The 17828-nt window shown below is 38.5% G+C and overlaps 1 protein-coding gene across 3 annotated transcripts in view; it reads left to right on the top strand.

Annotated features, from left to right (window-relative positions):
- PAFAH1B1 (platelet activating factor acetylhydrolase 1b regulatory subunit 1) overlaps positions 1 to 14233 on the top strand; it is a 56562-nt gene extending 42329 nt beyond the window's left edge. For all 3 annotated transcript variants that reach the window (XM_044993688.1, XM_044993690.1, XM_044993689.1), the window contains exons 6-11: positions 502 to 670; positions 4824 to 4926; positions 5736 to 5964; positions 7569 to 7670; positions 8310 to 8466; positions 10494 to 14233. In XM_044993688.1, coding sequence (XP_044849623.1) covers positions 502 to 670; positions 4824 to 4926; positions 5736 to 5964; positions 7569 to 7670; positions 8310 to 8466; positions 10494 to 10567 — 834 coding nt within the window. In that variant the 3' untranslated portion in view covers positions 10568 to 14233. The remainder of the gene's footprint in view (positions 1 to 501; positions 671 to 4823; positions 4927 to 5735; positions 5965 to 7568; positions 7671 to 8309; positions 8467 to 10493) is intronic.
- Positions 14234 to 17828: the final 3595 nt, after the last annotated feature.

Raw genomic sequence — 17828 nt, 5'->3', positions numbered from 1 at the left:
ACTGATGCTTAGAAAGGGGTAGGGTGTAAGGGAAGAACATTGGAAAGGGTTTGTGGAAGTGGGTGGTAAACGGGTGGAAGAGAAAAGGACTGTGTGTGTGTGTGCGCGCGCACTCTTCTACCTAATTAAAATTTTACTCGCTTGCGTGATCTATCTTTCTTTTTTTTTAAAAGGTAAATTGTATCAAGACTTTTCAGGGATGCAGCAAACTCTCTTTTCCTATTCACATTGTACAGGAGACCATTTACATTAATTTATTTTGAAATCTGGGAAGTGCACCTATTCTTTAAATATAATTAACTTAAAAGTAACTAAACCATATAAATATAGCACAGCTTATTTTCCTCCACTGCTTGGCTTTTCTAGGATAGTCTTCCTTTGTCTCCTGCTCAAGTTAATTATTGAACAAGGTGCCAGACTAGCCTGTGGGGTGCAAATGTAAAGCTGGAGAACATGAAGAGTGATAAGCTGGTGTTAACGAATTTTCTGTTCACTTGTCAGGTGTGGGATTATGAGACAGGCGATTTTGAACGAACCCTTAAGGGACATACAGACTCTGTGCAGGATATTTCTTTTGACCACAGTGGCAAACTCTTGGCCTCCTGTTCTGCTGATATGACCATTAAGCTATGGGATTTCCAGGGCTTTGATTGCATCAGAACCATGCATGGTAAGGAGACTGACTTAGTGATCTATAAGATGAAGAGAAATCAATTTTTTTATTTTGTTGATCCAGAAAACTGCCGATGTGAGAACGGATATATAATCAGAATACCAAAAAGTTTTCTTTAACCTTTGGAGTGCCTTGTACGTAACTGTCTGTTATGTCCCATCGCTAATTGAAAATGCAACTCTAATCTGCTGCGTGAGAGACTGTACTGGAAATAAAATATCTGTAGTGGTGGTTTCAGTGAAACAGCAGATGGATGAGCTTTAGTACTTGCTATGTCCAGAGCTCAATAGAAAATGGGACCATCCCACAAGAGAATGGGGTTATAAAACATAGCTTGGTACATGTGGGAAGAATAAATGGTTTTTGCTATTTTGCTTGGTATATTGAATCCACCTTTTATGGGAATCTCTTGTTCCACATTTTCTTGTTTTGAATTAACGTGCTTCCTGCTCTTGGTCTATAAACTGTGTATGTAAATTGTGGGTTCCTTGTACAATGGTGGATGAACACATTCCCAATCTGTCAATTTCAGGAGCCATAGCATGGCTCAGAAGGGACCATCATGATCCTGCTGCACACTGCAGGCCACAGAACCTCACCCACCCACTCCTGTAATAGACGCCTAAGCTAATTTACTGAAGTCCTCAAATCATGATTTAAAGACTTCAAGTTACAGAGAATTCACTCTTTACATAGTATAAACCCGTAAGTGATCTGTGCCCCATGGTGCAGAGGAAAGTGAAAAACCTCCAGGCTCACCCAATTCAAGGTTACAAAGGCACATGGTGGAGGTGATGGGTTGTGGGTGTGGGATGGAGAATATGAAGGCTGCCCCTACAGTCTTCAGAAAGTTCTGAACAAAAGTATTCATATGCTGCTGCGTCATCTCTAGATAATTCTGTTTTGTGATATAGTTAGTTGTATTAGAAATGAGTGGTCAGTGGGAGTAGATAATCTTTTTTTTAAAGAAACAAAGTTTGTATTGAAAAGTCTACTAAAGAACAAGAGAAGAGAGAATTAACTGCCCACCTGCTGTTTGTAAAAAGGGCTCCAGAGGTGATCCTGGCAATTACAGACCGGTAAGCTTGACTTCAGTACAGAGCAAACTGGTTGAAACTATAGTAAAGAACAAAATTCAGACCCATAGATGACCATAATTAGGGGAAGAGTCAACATGTTTTTTGTAAAAGGAAATCATGCCTCACCAATCTACTAGAATTCTTTGAGGGGGCCAACAAGCATGTGGACAAAGGGGATCCAGTGGATATAACTTATTTAGATTTTCAGAAAGCCTTTGACAAGGTCCTTCACCAAAGGTTCTTAAGTAAACAGTCATGGAATAAGAGGGAAGGTCCTCTTATGGTTTGTAAAATGGTTAAAAGATAGGAAACGAAGGCTAGGAATAAATGGTCAGTTTTCAGAATGGAAAGGCAAATAGTGGTGTCCCCCAGGGGTCTGTACTGGGTCCAGTCCTATTTAACATATTCATAAATGATCTGGGAAAAGGGGTAAACAGTGAGGTGGTAAAATTTGCAGATGATACAAAACTACTCAAGATAATTAAGTCCCAGGCAGATTGCCAAGAGCTACAAAGGATCTCTCGAATCTGAGTGACGGCAACAAAATGGTAGATGAAATTCAATGTTGATAAATGCAAAGTAATGCACATTGGAAAACATAATCCCAACTGTACATATAAAATGGGGTCTATTAGCTGTTACCATTCAAGAAAGAGATGTTGGAGTAATTGTGGATAGTTCTCTGAAAACATCTACTCACTGTGCAGTGGCAGTCAAAAAAGCAAACAGGATGTTGGGAATCATTAAAGGGATAGATAATAAGATGAAAAAAATCCTATTGCCTCTATATAAATCCATGGTACGCCCACATCTTGAATACTGTGTGCAGATGTGGTTGCCCCATCTCAAAAAAGATATATTGGAAAAGGTTAAGAAAAGGGCAACAAAAATTATTAGGGGTATGGAACGGCTGCCATGTGAGGAGAGATTAATAAGACTGGGACTTTTCAGCTTGGAAAAAAGGCGACTAAGGAGAGGGCTATGATAGAGGTCTATAAAATCATGACTGGTGTGGAGAAAGTAAATGAGGAAGTGTCATTTACTCCTTCTCATAACAAGAACTAGGGGTCACCAAATGAAATTAATAGGCAGCAAGTTTAAAACAAACTGAAGTATTTTTTTCATACAATGCATAGTCAACCTGTGGAATTGCTTGCCAGAGGATGTTGTGAAGGCCAAGATTATAACATGATTCAAAAAAGAACAAAATAAATTCATGGAAGATAGGTCCATCATTGGCTATTAGGAAGGGATGGTTTCCCTAGCCTCTGTTTGCCAGAAGCTGGGAATGAGCGACATGGAATGGACCACTTGCTTACCTGTTCTGTTCATTCCCTCTGGGGCACCTGGCATTGGCCACTGTCTGAAGACAGGATACTGGGCTAGATGAACCTTTGGTCTGACCCAGTATGGCCGCTCTTATGTTCTCGTGCCCAGTCTTCAGTGAAGCATCTGCTGCTCTTTAAGCATCACTGAGTCATTCAGCAGTAGGTGAATGAGGGCTGTATTCACCTTAAGCATGCCACAGAATGTATGTCATCTGTGTTATTGTCTCTGTTTTTTTCCCTTGCTATAATAATGATCCTTGGTTACTGCAGTATTTCAGAACCTCTGTACATATGCCCAGCATATAGGGTATTTGTTTTTTGTAAACCTTGTTCTTTCAGTTAACATGGGTATGGGCGAAATGGCTTCACTCCATACTTCATAATTTCATTCTTTGAACTTTTTTCCCTTTTCCTTTTTTAAAATGACCATTCAAATGGATATCATTTTGATGGAGCAGTATGAAGTACAGAAAATCTCCTTAAAAACTAGCATTCCTCTGAGACTTTTTTGATATCCCCAGAAATGGCTAATTTTTTTTAGTGGGAATTTAAATTCCGCAAGATTTACTTTTTTTCAGTGAGTCTTCCTGTTTTATTCATAGATATCTGGTATGCAAGACATTATGCATTTACCACTAAAACCTCCTTGTTAGTAATCTAATTCTTGGGGAATACTAGAATTTCTTATTAACATAGAAAGTTGCTTAAATTAATACTCTTAAACTGCTGCCCCGAGATTATTCAAATCATTGTACCCGAAGCTTTAGAAATATTAACTTCTGCCCCAACATCTTAACTGGAGGCAGTATTTTTTAAGTTATTTTGCATTTATCTTAAATGTTTAAGAACCTCTACATGAATGGACAAATATAATTGTTGATACGGTCAAAGTTTTTTTTATTGGACTTGTCAAAACAATACACACTTTTTCTGGATGAGATTTGTGTTAAAATTATTTCAGCAAAATTTACTAATACTTTCTGTTCATTAACGCTTTTATTCAGATGTGTGAAATCTCTCTTGACCCAAAACACATTCATTAATCCTCAACACCCGTGGGATGGATGGTAGTATCCTCTCTTATAGATGGGATAAATGAAGCCAAGTGGTGAAACTACATATGCAAGGTCACCGTGAATCTGGAAGAGCAGAGACCAGAACTGACTTTTTTCTGACCCGTCCTGATCCCATTCCTTAAGTCACTAGATAATAAGAGGAGAGACCATCAGTTATGTTGCTCTCAATGATAGTTATTGTACTATAACTAATGCCTAAAATGAGGCACTCTTGAAATGTTTAATCTTTCAAATTGTGTTAAGCACCAAATGAGGATTTTCATTTAGGCCTTGTTCTTGCCCACTTGGTGAAAACTTGAGTTATTTTCCTTCAAAGTTTTCTTTCCAAGAAACATGGTGTTGCTGTGTCATATTCACAGAATATATTGTAAACAGTGGTTACCCTGTAATGCACATCATGTATGTAAAAGTAATTGCAAAAGGGAGTGAGGCTAATATTTTAATGCCTGAACACTGCCATACAGAAACGCTTGACATGCCAGTGCAGATGCATTGAAATATTACTTAGCTCATTAAATACCCCCATAAGCTTCTGTATTAAGATTCTCCCATAAAATGTGTAGTACATCGTAGTTTAATTTCTCAAGAGAATTGAATATTGGATTCCTTATGCATTGTAATACTATGTGTCAGAGCACCACTTAATACAAGCTTGATTTGTTTTTAGGTCATGATCATAATGTTTCTTCAGTAGCCATCATGCCCAATGGAGATCACATAGTCTCTGCCTCAAGGGATAAAACCATCAAAATGTGGGAAGTTCAAACAGGGTAAGTATAGTTCTGGTTAAAAAGCATCCATTCCAAAAGGAAACACTGTGTACCCTTTGTAAGAAGTGTACCAAATATAGCTTGAATGTCATCACAACATACCCTTTGGATTCTGTGCCTTGAGACTGGCTGCTAAAGGATATTTCCTAAGTGACTGGGCCCCAAAGATCCAGTAACCACATATTGATTCCCCCCGCTCCTTGTGAGCTTGTGGTCTACTATAGGAATGTAATCAATAGATTACTATATAGTTTTGAGCCACAATGACCGTACCTTTATAGCTACCAGAGAGGTGTGCCATTCTTGATGTGGACAAAAGCCTCTTCCCATCTTTGTACTGTCATTCCTCAGTATGTAACACCCTCCCATAAATCTTCGCTTCTCACTTCTTTTCCCCCTCCCCGTACGCTCTGAACACACATAAGTATTTCTATATTGTCTCTAGCTCTCCCCAGATGTCTTTTTAAAAAGCCTAGTTTTTTACACAGATTAATTTTCTCAGCGCTAGTTTTTCTCTAGGCCTGCTGTTTTACTACTTTCATATTTCCTTCCTTCCCTCCCTATCTGCTTATTTTAGCTGACTTTTCTTTCTAATCTAGTGACCTTTCTGTCCATGAATTTTAACTCTTCTAGAGCCTTTTCCATCTTGCTTAGCCAGCATGTTGATACTTCAGTTCATTAGCAGACCACCTTATAGTCATAGCCACTTCAACAATAGCCCCTGTGTCCCTAAACCATAAAGCTGCCTACACCAGATTTTTATGGCAACATGCTTGGAGTGATTCATTACTTGCCTTTATGTTTGATAGTTATTGTGTGAAGACTTTCACGGGGCACAGAGAATGGGTGCGCATGGTGCGACCTAATCAGGATGGCACCCTGATTGCCAGCTGTTCTAATGACCAGACAGTGCGTGTTTGGGTGGTAGCAACAAAGGAATGCAAAGCTGAGCTCCGAGAACATGAGCATGTGGTAGAATGCATTTCTTGGGCTCCTGAGAGCTCATACTCCACCATATCAGAAGCTACAGGATCCGAGGTAAGCATAAATACAATACAGGTCTTTCCTTCCTGTTTCAATGCAAATACAGTACAAAGACAACTGTAAAGGTTTTGGAGTATTAAAAGTAAATGCCTAATGTATTAAACGTTTTTTATAATATTTGGGTGCAAGGGATATAAGACAACACATTTGGGGTATTGTTCCTATTAGTGTCACTTCCTGAGCTCCCAGGTTCTAGTGCCGTTTCTGTTGACCTTTTTGTGTAAATTCAGGAGCTACCTGTGAACTTACTATCAGGAGGTCGGGGGGGGGGGTGAGGGGGGAGTGGCAAGTTTCGTCTGCTTTTGGGGAGAAGGGTGAGATGCTCTGATTTTAAGAAGCCCCATTTCTCAACCTGCAAGGAACATGAAAGGAGATGGTACGTTTTTGTCATTAGGTCAGTTCCTTTAATCACCTAAAGGGCATTTGAGAAGTGGTAGGGAAACCTATTCTGGAATGAAGAGGCAGGCTGCCTACTAAAGGATTTGTGGGGACTTCATTTGAGTTGAGCTTTGATTTGAATGTCCTAGTACACAAGAGATTCTCACTCTTTCCTCCCCCTCCCCATGTGCCCAAAGTCTTTAGTTTTAGAGGTAAATCATCATTAAGAAAGGTTTGTGCAAATCACTTTTAAGGGTGACATAAAATGTGACTGTTCTGCATGGAGAGCGGCTGTTGGAAGTTCCTTTTTATTTAGGTGAAATAAAAGAAGCAATAGGCCAGTGTAAACTATAGAATAACTTGTCAGAATGACAGGTTTGGACAAATGTCAGTTAGATGATTTTATTCACTTTTTAAAAACATGTTAATGTACTTACAATTTTTGAAGTAATTTCCAGATGTTAACTACCATGGCAAGAGGCAATTAGTTACCAAAGTAATGCTCTCTCCTGCCCTCTTCTGGATTCATTAACTACATACATTCTGTTGACAGTCTCATTTTGAAAAAGAAGCAAGCAGGTGTATTAGGACTGAAATATTTCAGCTGTGCAGCTAACAACCAACTATTGCATTGATATTTGGGATTGGGGCTATTGGAAATAAAGTCACACAGAGTAAGGGTTTCCAAATAGTATTACCCTCTCAATTAATTGATTACGTGAAGATTCAGAATACAGGAAGGATATGTCTTGATAGTCTAATGTTCCCATTGAACATGTTTGGATTCCCTTTTTGCTATTTAATTATTGGACTGCTTCTGGAATTTGATCCGAGGAAGTCGGAGGCTATATCCACCAGCACATTAAATGAGAAGGCTCAATCTTACTAAGTTGAGAAGGGCACCATTATTAAGTCTCCCAAACGAAAACTTAGTTTGGGTTGTTGGGGGGAGGAAGGGGGCAGGACTTTGTTATATTTCTTGCTGCTGCATTCATATAATAGTTCAGTGCTTGTATTTTGTTAATAACAAAGTTCATCTGGATTTTTATTTTAGTTTGATAGTATGTGCTTAGTAGCCTTAACCTTGTCAGATGACAATCCAGTTTCCACTTACCAGTAATTAGAAATATCACTCAAATTAGGGGTGTCATTTGAAAGGTGTCTGCATATTTTTCTTTCATGGATAATACCATAATCTAAAAATCTGTTTGTTTCCATAGACTAAGAAGAGTGGTAAGCCTGGGCCTTTCCTGCTGTCTGGATCCAGAGACAAGACCATTAAGATGTGGGATATTAGCACTGGCATGTGCCTTATGACACTTGTAAGGTTTTTTCTGTACTGCAGACATATTACTTTAGTCAGTAACAGAATGAATGATCTTAAATGTGAATTCGAAACTTAAAGGCCACCTCTCCTCCTTTAGAAAGTTTCTGCAATGCTAGATAGAACAAAATAAAACACATTAAAACAAAATATACAACATAATAGCATCAGTATTTGGTTTTTGTTAGGATCATTAAGAAATAAAATACAATGCTCTTCTTGGTGAAAGAAGCATAGGTTCTGGAATACTATTGTGTGGTTGTATAACATTGGGTATCTTGATTCACCTTCTGAAACTGTAAGCTTAAAGTTCTGTCTAAATTCTGCCCTACATAAATGTGTCTTGAGACCCAGCAAATTCAAAAGTGAAATCAAGTGTGTTGCTGTGTTTGGGCTGCTGTTGCAACATTTGTTATCAAGGCTGGGATGAAAATTAGTGTAAATATCCAACACTGAAGACACTAGGGCTGTTTTGTAGGACAGACAAGGAATGTTGGATGGGTTTTAAGAAGAAAAACTAGCATTCTGTGATGAAGAAATAGCTTTATTCCATATTGACACTTGTTAATGAGAGACAGTTGAAATATTTTAAGCAGATCTAGAGAGAATGTAAGAACTTTGTCTGCTTGTTCATAAGGTGGGCCATGATAACTGGGTACGTGGCGTTCTGTTCCATTCTGGAGGAAAATTTATTTTGAGCTGTGCCGATGACAAGACCCTCCGTGTCTGGGACTACAAGAACAAACGATGTATGAAAACTCTTAATGCGCACGAACACTTTGTTACCTCTTTGGGTACGTATTGTTCTACAATGCTTACTGCAGAACACCGCACCAAAACTACCAACTTTCTACACTTCTACTCCTTGCATTCTAGGCCAGAAATATCCACCCTGAAGACTTTAAATACAGTACTCAAAGGAATAACAGTAATAAAGTGTGCTTAAATGTAAGGCCTTTTGGCACCCATCTGAACTGCTTCTGTACTTGCAGTTCATGCACTGTTCACTAAGCAGTGCTGCCATCAGAGATGCACAAAATCTGTTCCAAAAGACTGTTTAATTTTAAGGTACATCAGCAAAACAGTATTACAGGGAGCAAATCTGGTAGAAAAGACTTGTGCTATTCAAGACTTTTGTAAGGTTAGTCAACCACTTATATTTGATGGCATTAACTTATGTATTATCAAGCCAGTTTTTAATGGATGATGACCGCATCTAAAACCTCCACCTGCACTGATTGAGTTTCAGCACACAAGCCAGAGATGTGTACATATTCTAGCCTCCAAGCCACTTAGATTCCCTTCAAATCAGGGTTGAAGCAGGTTGGTGAAGTGGATGAAAAGCTTTAACTTGCAATGTTAGTCTGAAACATTTTACCAGTATGTGTGGATGGGGATTGTGGGTACACTGTATTAAAAATAGCTGTCCCTTTAAGTACTTTACTTTGTGTTCATGTGCGCTCTTGTGTGCTAATTAGCTTTATTAGCTGTTCAATCTTTTCCAAAAAGTTTAAAATACTACCCAGACAAGAACAATTCTGGATTTATCATAGAATCTCTTCTCTAGTTGTGATGTTTTTTTCTGTAGTCTTTAGAATTTTTTAGTTTCTTCTAAACCCTCTGTGTCAAGGTAGTGATAGGCCTGAAACTTGGGCCACTAAGTATTTGGGTTTATCACAATTAGCACTTGAGTCAGGCTTTCTGTATGCCCTGGGATATTACTGCTAAAAGGAGTAAAGTCAATAGGGAAGTAAAGAAAAGATGTTAATGTTAGATACATCTGAAATTTTATAGCACCCACTTTTTAAAGATTGCCGCTTCTTAATTTTTCCACTTAGCCCTCCCAATACATATTGTCCACCAATTGACCTGATCAGAAGTTGATTACAGGGTTTATAATGCCTCTCAGATCCCCCTGAGAAGCAGTTCCCTTTTAAAGCCTGTGAAATACACACGTGTCCATTCCTGGTCAGTACTAAATCTGTCTGCTCCAGGAATAAAAACATGGTATATGCTGATGTCTGAAGTCAGACACTTCGATCTGTATGAAGTTACTTAATGGTGTTTTGTAGCCAGAGGATGCAAGACCTGAGCCTACTTCCATTTGATAGCAATCTGACTACTTAGTACAGCTTAAGTTATGATACAAACTTCATACAACCATACATTTACTCAACGCTTTCCAAAAATAGAGCAAGACTATTTTTTTCCTGCCTTGCAGAGCTTATGATTTAAATGTTAATAAGATCCAAACATTTCAGTATGAAAAGGAAGAGTTTTTCTTTGCGGGAACTTAGAACAGTAGTGTTCTTCTAGCTGAACAGTCACTGGGGAGGGAGTGCTCATCTTATCTGGGACCTCTGTGGCTCAGATTCAGAACATAGTTCCCTGTAGCAGAGCTCCAGAAGAAAGCTGAGATTTGCACCCTTTTTAGAGTATTTGGAGTATGCTTTTTGTTGAAATTCTGTTGCAAGGTCTTTTAACTTCACCCTTCCAGTAACATCCTGGGCTGGGGAGTTCTAACACTTTCATTGGTAATTCTGACTACCATCAATACTCTAGGGAACGCTTCTTAGGCTTATTATGGTTTTCTGTTGCCATAGTGTTTAGGAGCCCCAGTCATGGGCCCTGACTCTGTTGTTGTGCTAGGCACTGTACAAACACAAAAGATGGTCCCTGCCCCCAAAGACCTTACAAGCTGTCTCTCTCCTTGACCTTCATAGCATTGTTGTGCTTTTTGGGGGGGGGGGGGATTTTTGATGGGGAGAGGGAACGCTATAAATTGTTGCATTCATTTAATATGAGTTTCTCTTTCTCACAGATTTCCACAAGACAGCACCATATGTGGTTACTGGCAGTGTAGATCAAACAGTAAAAGTGTGGGAGTGCCGTTGATTGAAGTCACATTTGACCCCCTTTTCCTCTGGATGCACTCAGATACCATGGTTATCCATTGAGCTCTGTTTAAATAAATATTGTCCTTTCATGTAAATTATTCTGGATGTAGATTGAGCTTATTAAATGTTACACACAAAGTATTCATGCATGGTGAATCCAAATTGTATACTGTAAATTTACATACGTTGTCTAGAAGTACCATAGGTTTAAGAACATGGGCTGGCATTGGTCACATCAGACCTAAGAAGGCAGAAGTTGGATAACTGAGATAGGGCACTTAACTGAATAGCTGACGGTGTCGTTCTATGTTGTATAATTATACCTGGTTTTCTTTCTGCTGTCTGTTGGTGCCTGAACTGGTGACCTCATTTGGGAAAAGTTTTGTAGGGCTCTTTCAGAAATGTGTATCTATATAACATCACTTAAGTGTGCTTAATAAATCTTCTCTAAGGATACTAGATAATAAGGCTGCAATTCAGAATCTTCTGAACCTTATATGTAATTAATGGGAATTAATTAAACTTTGGGATTTTTGTCATGACACATTTGCCAAATCAATAGAATACGTTTGTTTTGGCCTCCTGTCTCGCAAAGGGTGGTGTATTTATATAAACAAATTAACTTGTAAATCTGAAATAAGAGAACACATCTTAGTAGCAGCTGATGTGATATATTTATTTTATTTGGTCATTCAGTGGTTAAGCTATATGTAAAACTTTAAGCGTAATGCTTTTCTTATTAGATATACTTCCAAGAGGAGGAGTCCTTCCTAGTAGAATTTAATGATCTAATTTCCATCTAGAACTTAATCTCTACAGTGACTATGTTGTGGTAGCAGTTTACTGTTTGGTTTTGACATGGTTTGTGTGCAATGCCCATTACCCAATATCAAAGGACACTCTCTCGGTATTCTATGTGGAAAGTGCAGGAATACAGTGGTTCGTCAGTGCCACCTCAAACCCTTCTGAAATGTGAGGTAATATAAAACATAACAAGTTTTAACATAGCTTGCATCAAAATTTACCATGGTCTGTGTAAGATAAAGATCTTAAGGTACAGTATTCCAGTTCTTTCAATAAAGCACTAAAATGGATCTGACTGTAGAGTGATGGACTCCATTACAGATTTTGATACAAGCTTCTAAAAATAATTTTCACATTTATAGCCTTATAATGAGCCGCCCGAGTGTGGGAATGAAACTATCAAGTAAATGTTAAAAACCAAACAAAATCTTAGTGTGATTTGATAATTCGTAATCCATTTCTGGTAGAAGTTTTAATTTGCATATCCCTAAAATTACATATTTTGATCCGAAGTGAATGAAAATATCAAATGAATATTTTAATCAGCATTTTTGTGACAAATTCCATTGTAGATAATTAAGAAATCCATTGCTTACCTAACCAGGTCTTTTTAAAAATCCACTTTAAAATTTGCAATATAATGAAGTTACCAGTCTGACATTTTAATAGGTGAATTTATTCTGTGCATTGTTTTATTCATTGTTTACATGGCTTTTAAAACTGTCCCTTTTTAAAGAAATGATTCAATGGAAAGCATTGGATTGGAGGGTATACACACACTAAGGAAAAAATGGTGAGTGGTAAGATTGTCAATTTCCTACAGTCACATACAAAAAGGGTCCATAAAACCACCAGAAGGAGCTGGATTCTGATATTGGTTCCTTGCATAAACGTGCCTCTGGTGTAGGGGAGGAAACTGAGCGTTTAATGTATTTTGAAAGCAGATGAAGATGGAGGCTAATTCCTTAAATCTAGTGGTTTATATCGTTCAGGATAATGTTTTCCACAGTAAAACATACACAAATTTGAAGTCTTTTTGCTTAAGCTGTTTCAACTGGAATAACTTGCTGCTATTTATTTGTCCTATTTTGAGAATTCCAAATACAGAGATGGTGCATTTTAAAATTTCTTTATACATCTGCAACTGTAAACTAGTACTGCATTTTAATTCCTGATAGGATCTAGCAACTTCAGTTATTTAAGGGTAAAGTAAACCCGACACGTGTACATAATTCATTAACATGAATGAGAAACTTAAAGGTACCTATTATGTGGAAATTGTGCACTGCATTTTTTCCCCTGTAGCATGCAACGATTTACAGGGATAAAGAGGAACTAAAGTTTTGTAAGCAGCATTTTATTTGAGAAAGTGAAACACCCTGCTGAGTATTTAAACTTGCAACAACTCAATTTGCAATCTTCTCCTTTAATAAGCAGTGAATAATCTCAGGGATGGTCCTAAAATGGATCAAAAGTTAAAGCCCTGTTTTTAGACAAAAAGTGAAAGCTACAGCACAGGAGTTGGGTTTGAGTTGATACTACACTGTGTTGATCTTTTTCACCATTTTCAATGTTTTCTGTCAGCTGTCTAATCCTGTGCCTTTCCTGTGATAAGTACAATGATGAGGTTACTGGTTTGGATTGTAAAAGGAATTTATTGGAGGGTTTAGAGGTTTACTGCTGCTTTGTCACTTTCCTTACTAAAATTGGCATTTTAAAAAGAAAACATAGTGCTACATTCCCAAATAGACAAATATGAATTTTGTTAAAATGAATGAGAAGACAGACATTCCAGTGCCACACTAACTTAACATGCCCAGGAAATCCTAGATGCATTCTTGAAAGTGCAAAATTTATTGTGGTTTAGACATAACCTGAAAGTTGATGTTTTATAGCATCTTGCACTTTAGAAGATTAAAAAGCCGTCCTGCTTTTGTGTATGGTGTGACCAATGATGTGCCCAGGGCACTAATTAAAAAGAAAAAAGCAAAGCAAAACTAGTTGCTAGCAAGTTCTCCAAGGGCTGTGGAGCACTGTAGTGGTTTGAAAGCTTTGGCTATAAACTCACCAAGCCCAGTCTACTTATACTATCAGTACCCTGCTTCTCTTGTTTGCCTCCTTCTGTTTTTGTGAACTGCCTGGTAATATCACTCTTAAATAGCTTTTGTTCCTCATAAAAGCTATTTAAAAGAAAAATATATACTTTTTTTGTTGACCGTGGTGGCTTGATAATCCTTTAACAATTTGAAGATTAAAAATTGCTGAATTGAATGAAGGAAAAAGGCACTTAGACTGCTCATTCTCTGTCCAGCTGTACATAAAGTCCAGTGTGTTACAAAGAAACCTAGTTACTACAAAGAATAATCTCCATTAGTGGAGAAAAACTACATGTAAAAAATGGTAGGGAAGAACACTTGGGGGATGGGAGAAGTGAGCTGGATTTACAAGTCACGACTGGATTTAACTGGCCTTTTTATCTTTCCACTGTGTCATGTAAGTAGCTGCTTTCTTGTCCTACCTATCCTTCAGGCTTCCCCCAGTTCATTCTGAAGATAAGTTAGTGAAATCTTCAAGTTTAGAATTTGATCCTGACATTGACATGAAGGCAAACATCAACTTTTTTCATAAGAACGATGTAGAGATTGCAGTTGGAGAAAACCGTTCCCAAACTGTAGGAGTTAACTGAAGATATGACACAATAATAATAAAATCAGTAAAGGAATGTATATAATACTGCTCTGTGTTTTACAGTAAGATTTGTTGCTCTCAGACTGTGTAAAACAAAATTTATTCATGTTTTCTGCATATTAAAAAAATCTTATTGTACCAATTGGTAAACTATTAAATGCATATAAAACTAGATGTGGTTTTTGTTTCCTTGGATGCAGGAAGTAAAACTATTTGATAAAAGCTTCTGTAGGTTCACCCTTCAGATTTCACTCCACACTTTTAACTCCTAAACCCATTCAAACCAGGAAGTGTGGAAATAGTTCAAGTTGATTAGTTAGCTCTAATATTATAAGAGTATTAACTGAATTACGTAAATGACAATCTTGGGGTTAAGTGATGCAAATTGAAAATTTGACTGACTAGTTCAAGGGAGACAAGGTGTGTGAGGTAGTGTTTCACTGGACCAACTTTTGTTGGTGAGAGAGAAGCTGGTCCAATGAAATATGTTACTTCGCTCACCTTTGTCTCTTTAATATCCTGGGACTGACACAAATACAACAACACTGCAGTGTTCAGAGGAAGCTGTCTAACTCTCTTTATTTCCCATTTTAGTTTCTTTACTGCCTAATTTTGTCCCTTCCTATTAAACAAGCATCAGTTGATATAATGCTTTTAATGGAGTACTTCCTTATTTGTCTTTAGTCTTTTTGAGGTGTCAGCACAGCGTGGGGATTTAGGTTTATTGAATGGTCCTTCAAGATAGCTTTGTAGCAATAGTACTGACATATTGCAGTGGCATCTCTCTGCAGTGCTTGCTTGTTTGAGGTCAATCTTTGTCTCTGACTTACCTTATCTAGAGGACAGTTCCCTTCCACAGTTGTCGGTTTCAAGAGTAGAAAATTTTGAGCATAAGCTATTTAATATGCAGCACTCAACCTGGGTTAGAAAGCTCTGAGAAACAATTATGGTAGAGAGGACCCAGTGTGAAGGGTATCTTGCAGAGCAGGAAAACTACAATGGTTGTTTGACGTACACAAAATGAGTAAGACCCAATCAGTGAAGGAGGAGAACTATGAATCTTTTCAGCTTGATATATGCTACCTGGCAAACTGCAAAGGCTGTTTGTACCAAATCCAGTCTTCTGCATCGGGAATAGGCTTTGCTTGATAACATACAGTTGATAATATAGGGTATTTGCAATGGAGATGATCAATATCTTGAGACTGCATGAAGAGGACCTATCAATGGCTCTAGTTGACTATCAAATCGCATCCATCTTTGTAGAAGTAAAGAAATGCGCTTTGTCTTTGTGCTAGAATGAAATGAGAGCCATACGGAAGGCCACAGTATTTGTACCTTAATAGCAACTGCTGAACTTAGAGTAAATGCTATAATGAAAGGAAAAGCTTCAGTTCAGCAGAGGGAGTGGGAAGATACAATTGGACTTTGGCAACCTACTGGAAAGGTCTATCCATGCAATACATTTAGTGGATACTGTACTACAGTGAACGATCACTCTAAAGGCTTTTATGACATTTGATGTTTTTTCTTGAAGGCACAGCTCCTGGAATCATGTATTGCATGAAAAACGTTGAGCTTTGATGATAGTTTCTAGCCCTTGTGGGAAAAGCTCAAACAGAAGGTCAAGAAAAAACTCTCAACTTTATTTTTAGAAATCTTTTGCCTTTCTGACTAATGATTTAGGTTAGATATCAGGACATTTTTCCTAACTCTAAGGATAGTTAAGCATGGGAACAGGTTACCTAGGGAGATCTGGAATCCCCAGACGTGTTTTTGTAAGAACTGGTTAGACAAACACCTGTCCGGGATGGGCTAGATGACCTCTTGAGGTCCCATCCACCCCTACATTTGTGTCCCCATTTCTCTAAAACACCCCTATCTATTCAGTGGGAAGTCTCTCCCCATCCCATGCTGTCTAATGTCCTAGCAGTACATGATAAGGGAGTGAATTTGACACTGATAAGACATTGTTTCTATTTTTTAGTTCTCAGAATAAACAAGTACAGCCTGGACGGTATTAGAGCAAGATGACTTGCCAGCCCAGTTTGGAAGGGTTGTCCATATTGTCCAGCAATGTGCAGCATGCTCTAACTTCTGGATCTTTAGCCACCTTTAACAATTCAACAGTGAGTTAGATTTTTTTTTTCCCATGTTTCACTGACACACTCCTTGTCTGGCTGTACTAAGACTGTAGATTGAGCCGGGGACAGAACAGAGATTTCTAGCTGAGACACAGGAGGATGTGAACATTCATTCTGCTGAGGTCTCCTGACTTAGCAGCCAGCCTGGGCAGCAGGTCAGACAAGAAAAGGCCTTCTGTAATTGTAAACATGTCAATAATTCCCTCCAGGGTGTGGGAGACAGGCAGCAGAAAGAGTGTCAAATCCCTCCGCCACACACACAATGTTTGAAATCCATATATTTGACTTTCCACCTCCCCCATTCTTGGTGGATAGCTTACCTCTACTTTTGAGTGCTTTATTGCGAGGAGCTTGACAAATACTGAAAACTAATTCTCAGGACAATTTTCTGTAAAAGCTGGGGGGGTAAACGATTAGTATGTCTGAATATTCCAGTGTTTGGGAGGTTTTCAGAATTCATTTTCATGTGTAGTGGGTGGAGGAGTAATTCTCTGCTTTGGGATTTAGTGTTGGAGTCAGAGTAGCCCATTCTTAGGGTGGCTGGATTCCACTCTAAACACAGTAGGGGTTAAAATAGTGGCATTTCTGTTCTACTAAAAAGTAGAGTTGCAGCTAATTATGTATCATTGCAGAATATTTGACATGAACTCAAATCCAGGAAATTCCTTTGGGAAAGGAAGCAGTGATGATAAAAATAGGTATCTATTTTTTCATACTCATCAGGAATAATTTCCTCCTCCTGCTTTTTGCCAGTTTTCTCCGATGTAGTTCTATTCCCCCCACTAGTTCCAACTGACTATATGAAAAGTGACATTCAGTCGTCCCCTTGCCAGCCTGATTAGCGAGTGAATGAAGTTTAAAACCAATGTATGTGCCACTGCCTGCCGTGTGGGCCTGACGTGAGTGACAGGAGTCTGGATTTGGGTTAATCAGAATTAATAAACTGCGATGGAGCAACATTCTTGGGGATAGGTTGCTCGTTCTTTAAGTGACTTATACCACTAAAAGCAGTTGACAAAAAATGGAGAGGAAGGATGGTCCTGGTTAGGATGTTAGCCTGGGAGTTTTGACCCCTGGGTTCAGCACCTGGCTCTGGGAGAAGTCAAAAAGGGCTGGGTCTTCCCTGGAGTGTTGACTGTTCAAGTTAGCCGAGCCTGAGAGAGCAGTGGTATTGCAGAATGTTTGAGCCGTGAAGTTCTCTGGGCTTTGGTCTCCAATCTGTAAAATGGGGGTAATAGTAATTTCCCAGCATGCAAGGGCTTGTGTGTGTGTGGGGGGGGAGAATAGTGTGAGTGGGAGGTGCTGATATGACATGGTGACAAGATCATGTTTGTTAAAAGTAGTTTTTCCTTACTAGAAAGTGTGGATAATACCAAGCTGGGCGGGGTTGCAAGTGCTTTGGAGGATAGGATTAAAATTCAGAATGATCTGGACAAACGCTGTGAAGTAAAAAGGATGAAATTTTAATAAGAACAAATGCAAAGTACTCCCATTAGGAAGGACCAATCAATTGCACACCTCCAAAATGGGAAATGACTGCCTAGGAAGGAGTATTGCAGAAAGGGATCTGGGGGTCATAGTGGACCACAAGCTAAATGAGTCAACAGTGTAATGCTGTTACCA

The sequence above is a fragment of the Mauremys mutica genome, chromosome 19 (genome assembly GCF_020497125.1).
Source record: "Mauremys mutica isolate MM-2020 ecotype Southern chromosome 19, ASM2049712v1, whole genome shotgun sequence".
NCBI classification, from domain to species: domain Eukaryota; kingdom Metazoa; phylum Chordata; order Testudines; family Geoemydidae; genus Mauremys; species Mauremys mutica.
Note: the sequence above shows the minus strand (reverse complement) of the source record. Positions and strands in the feature narration are given on the sequence as shown.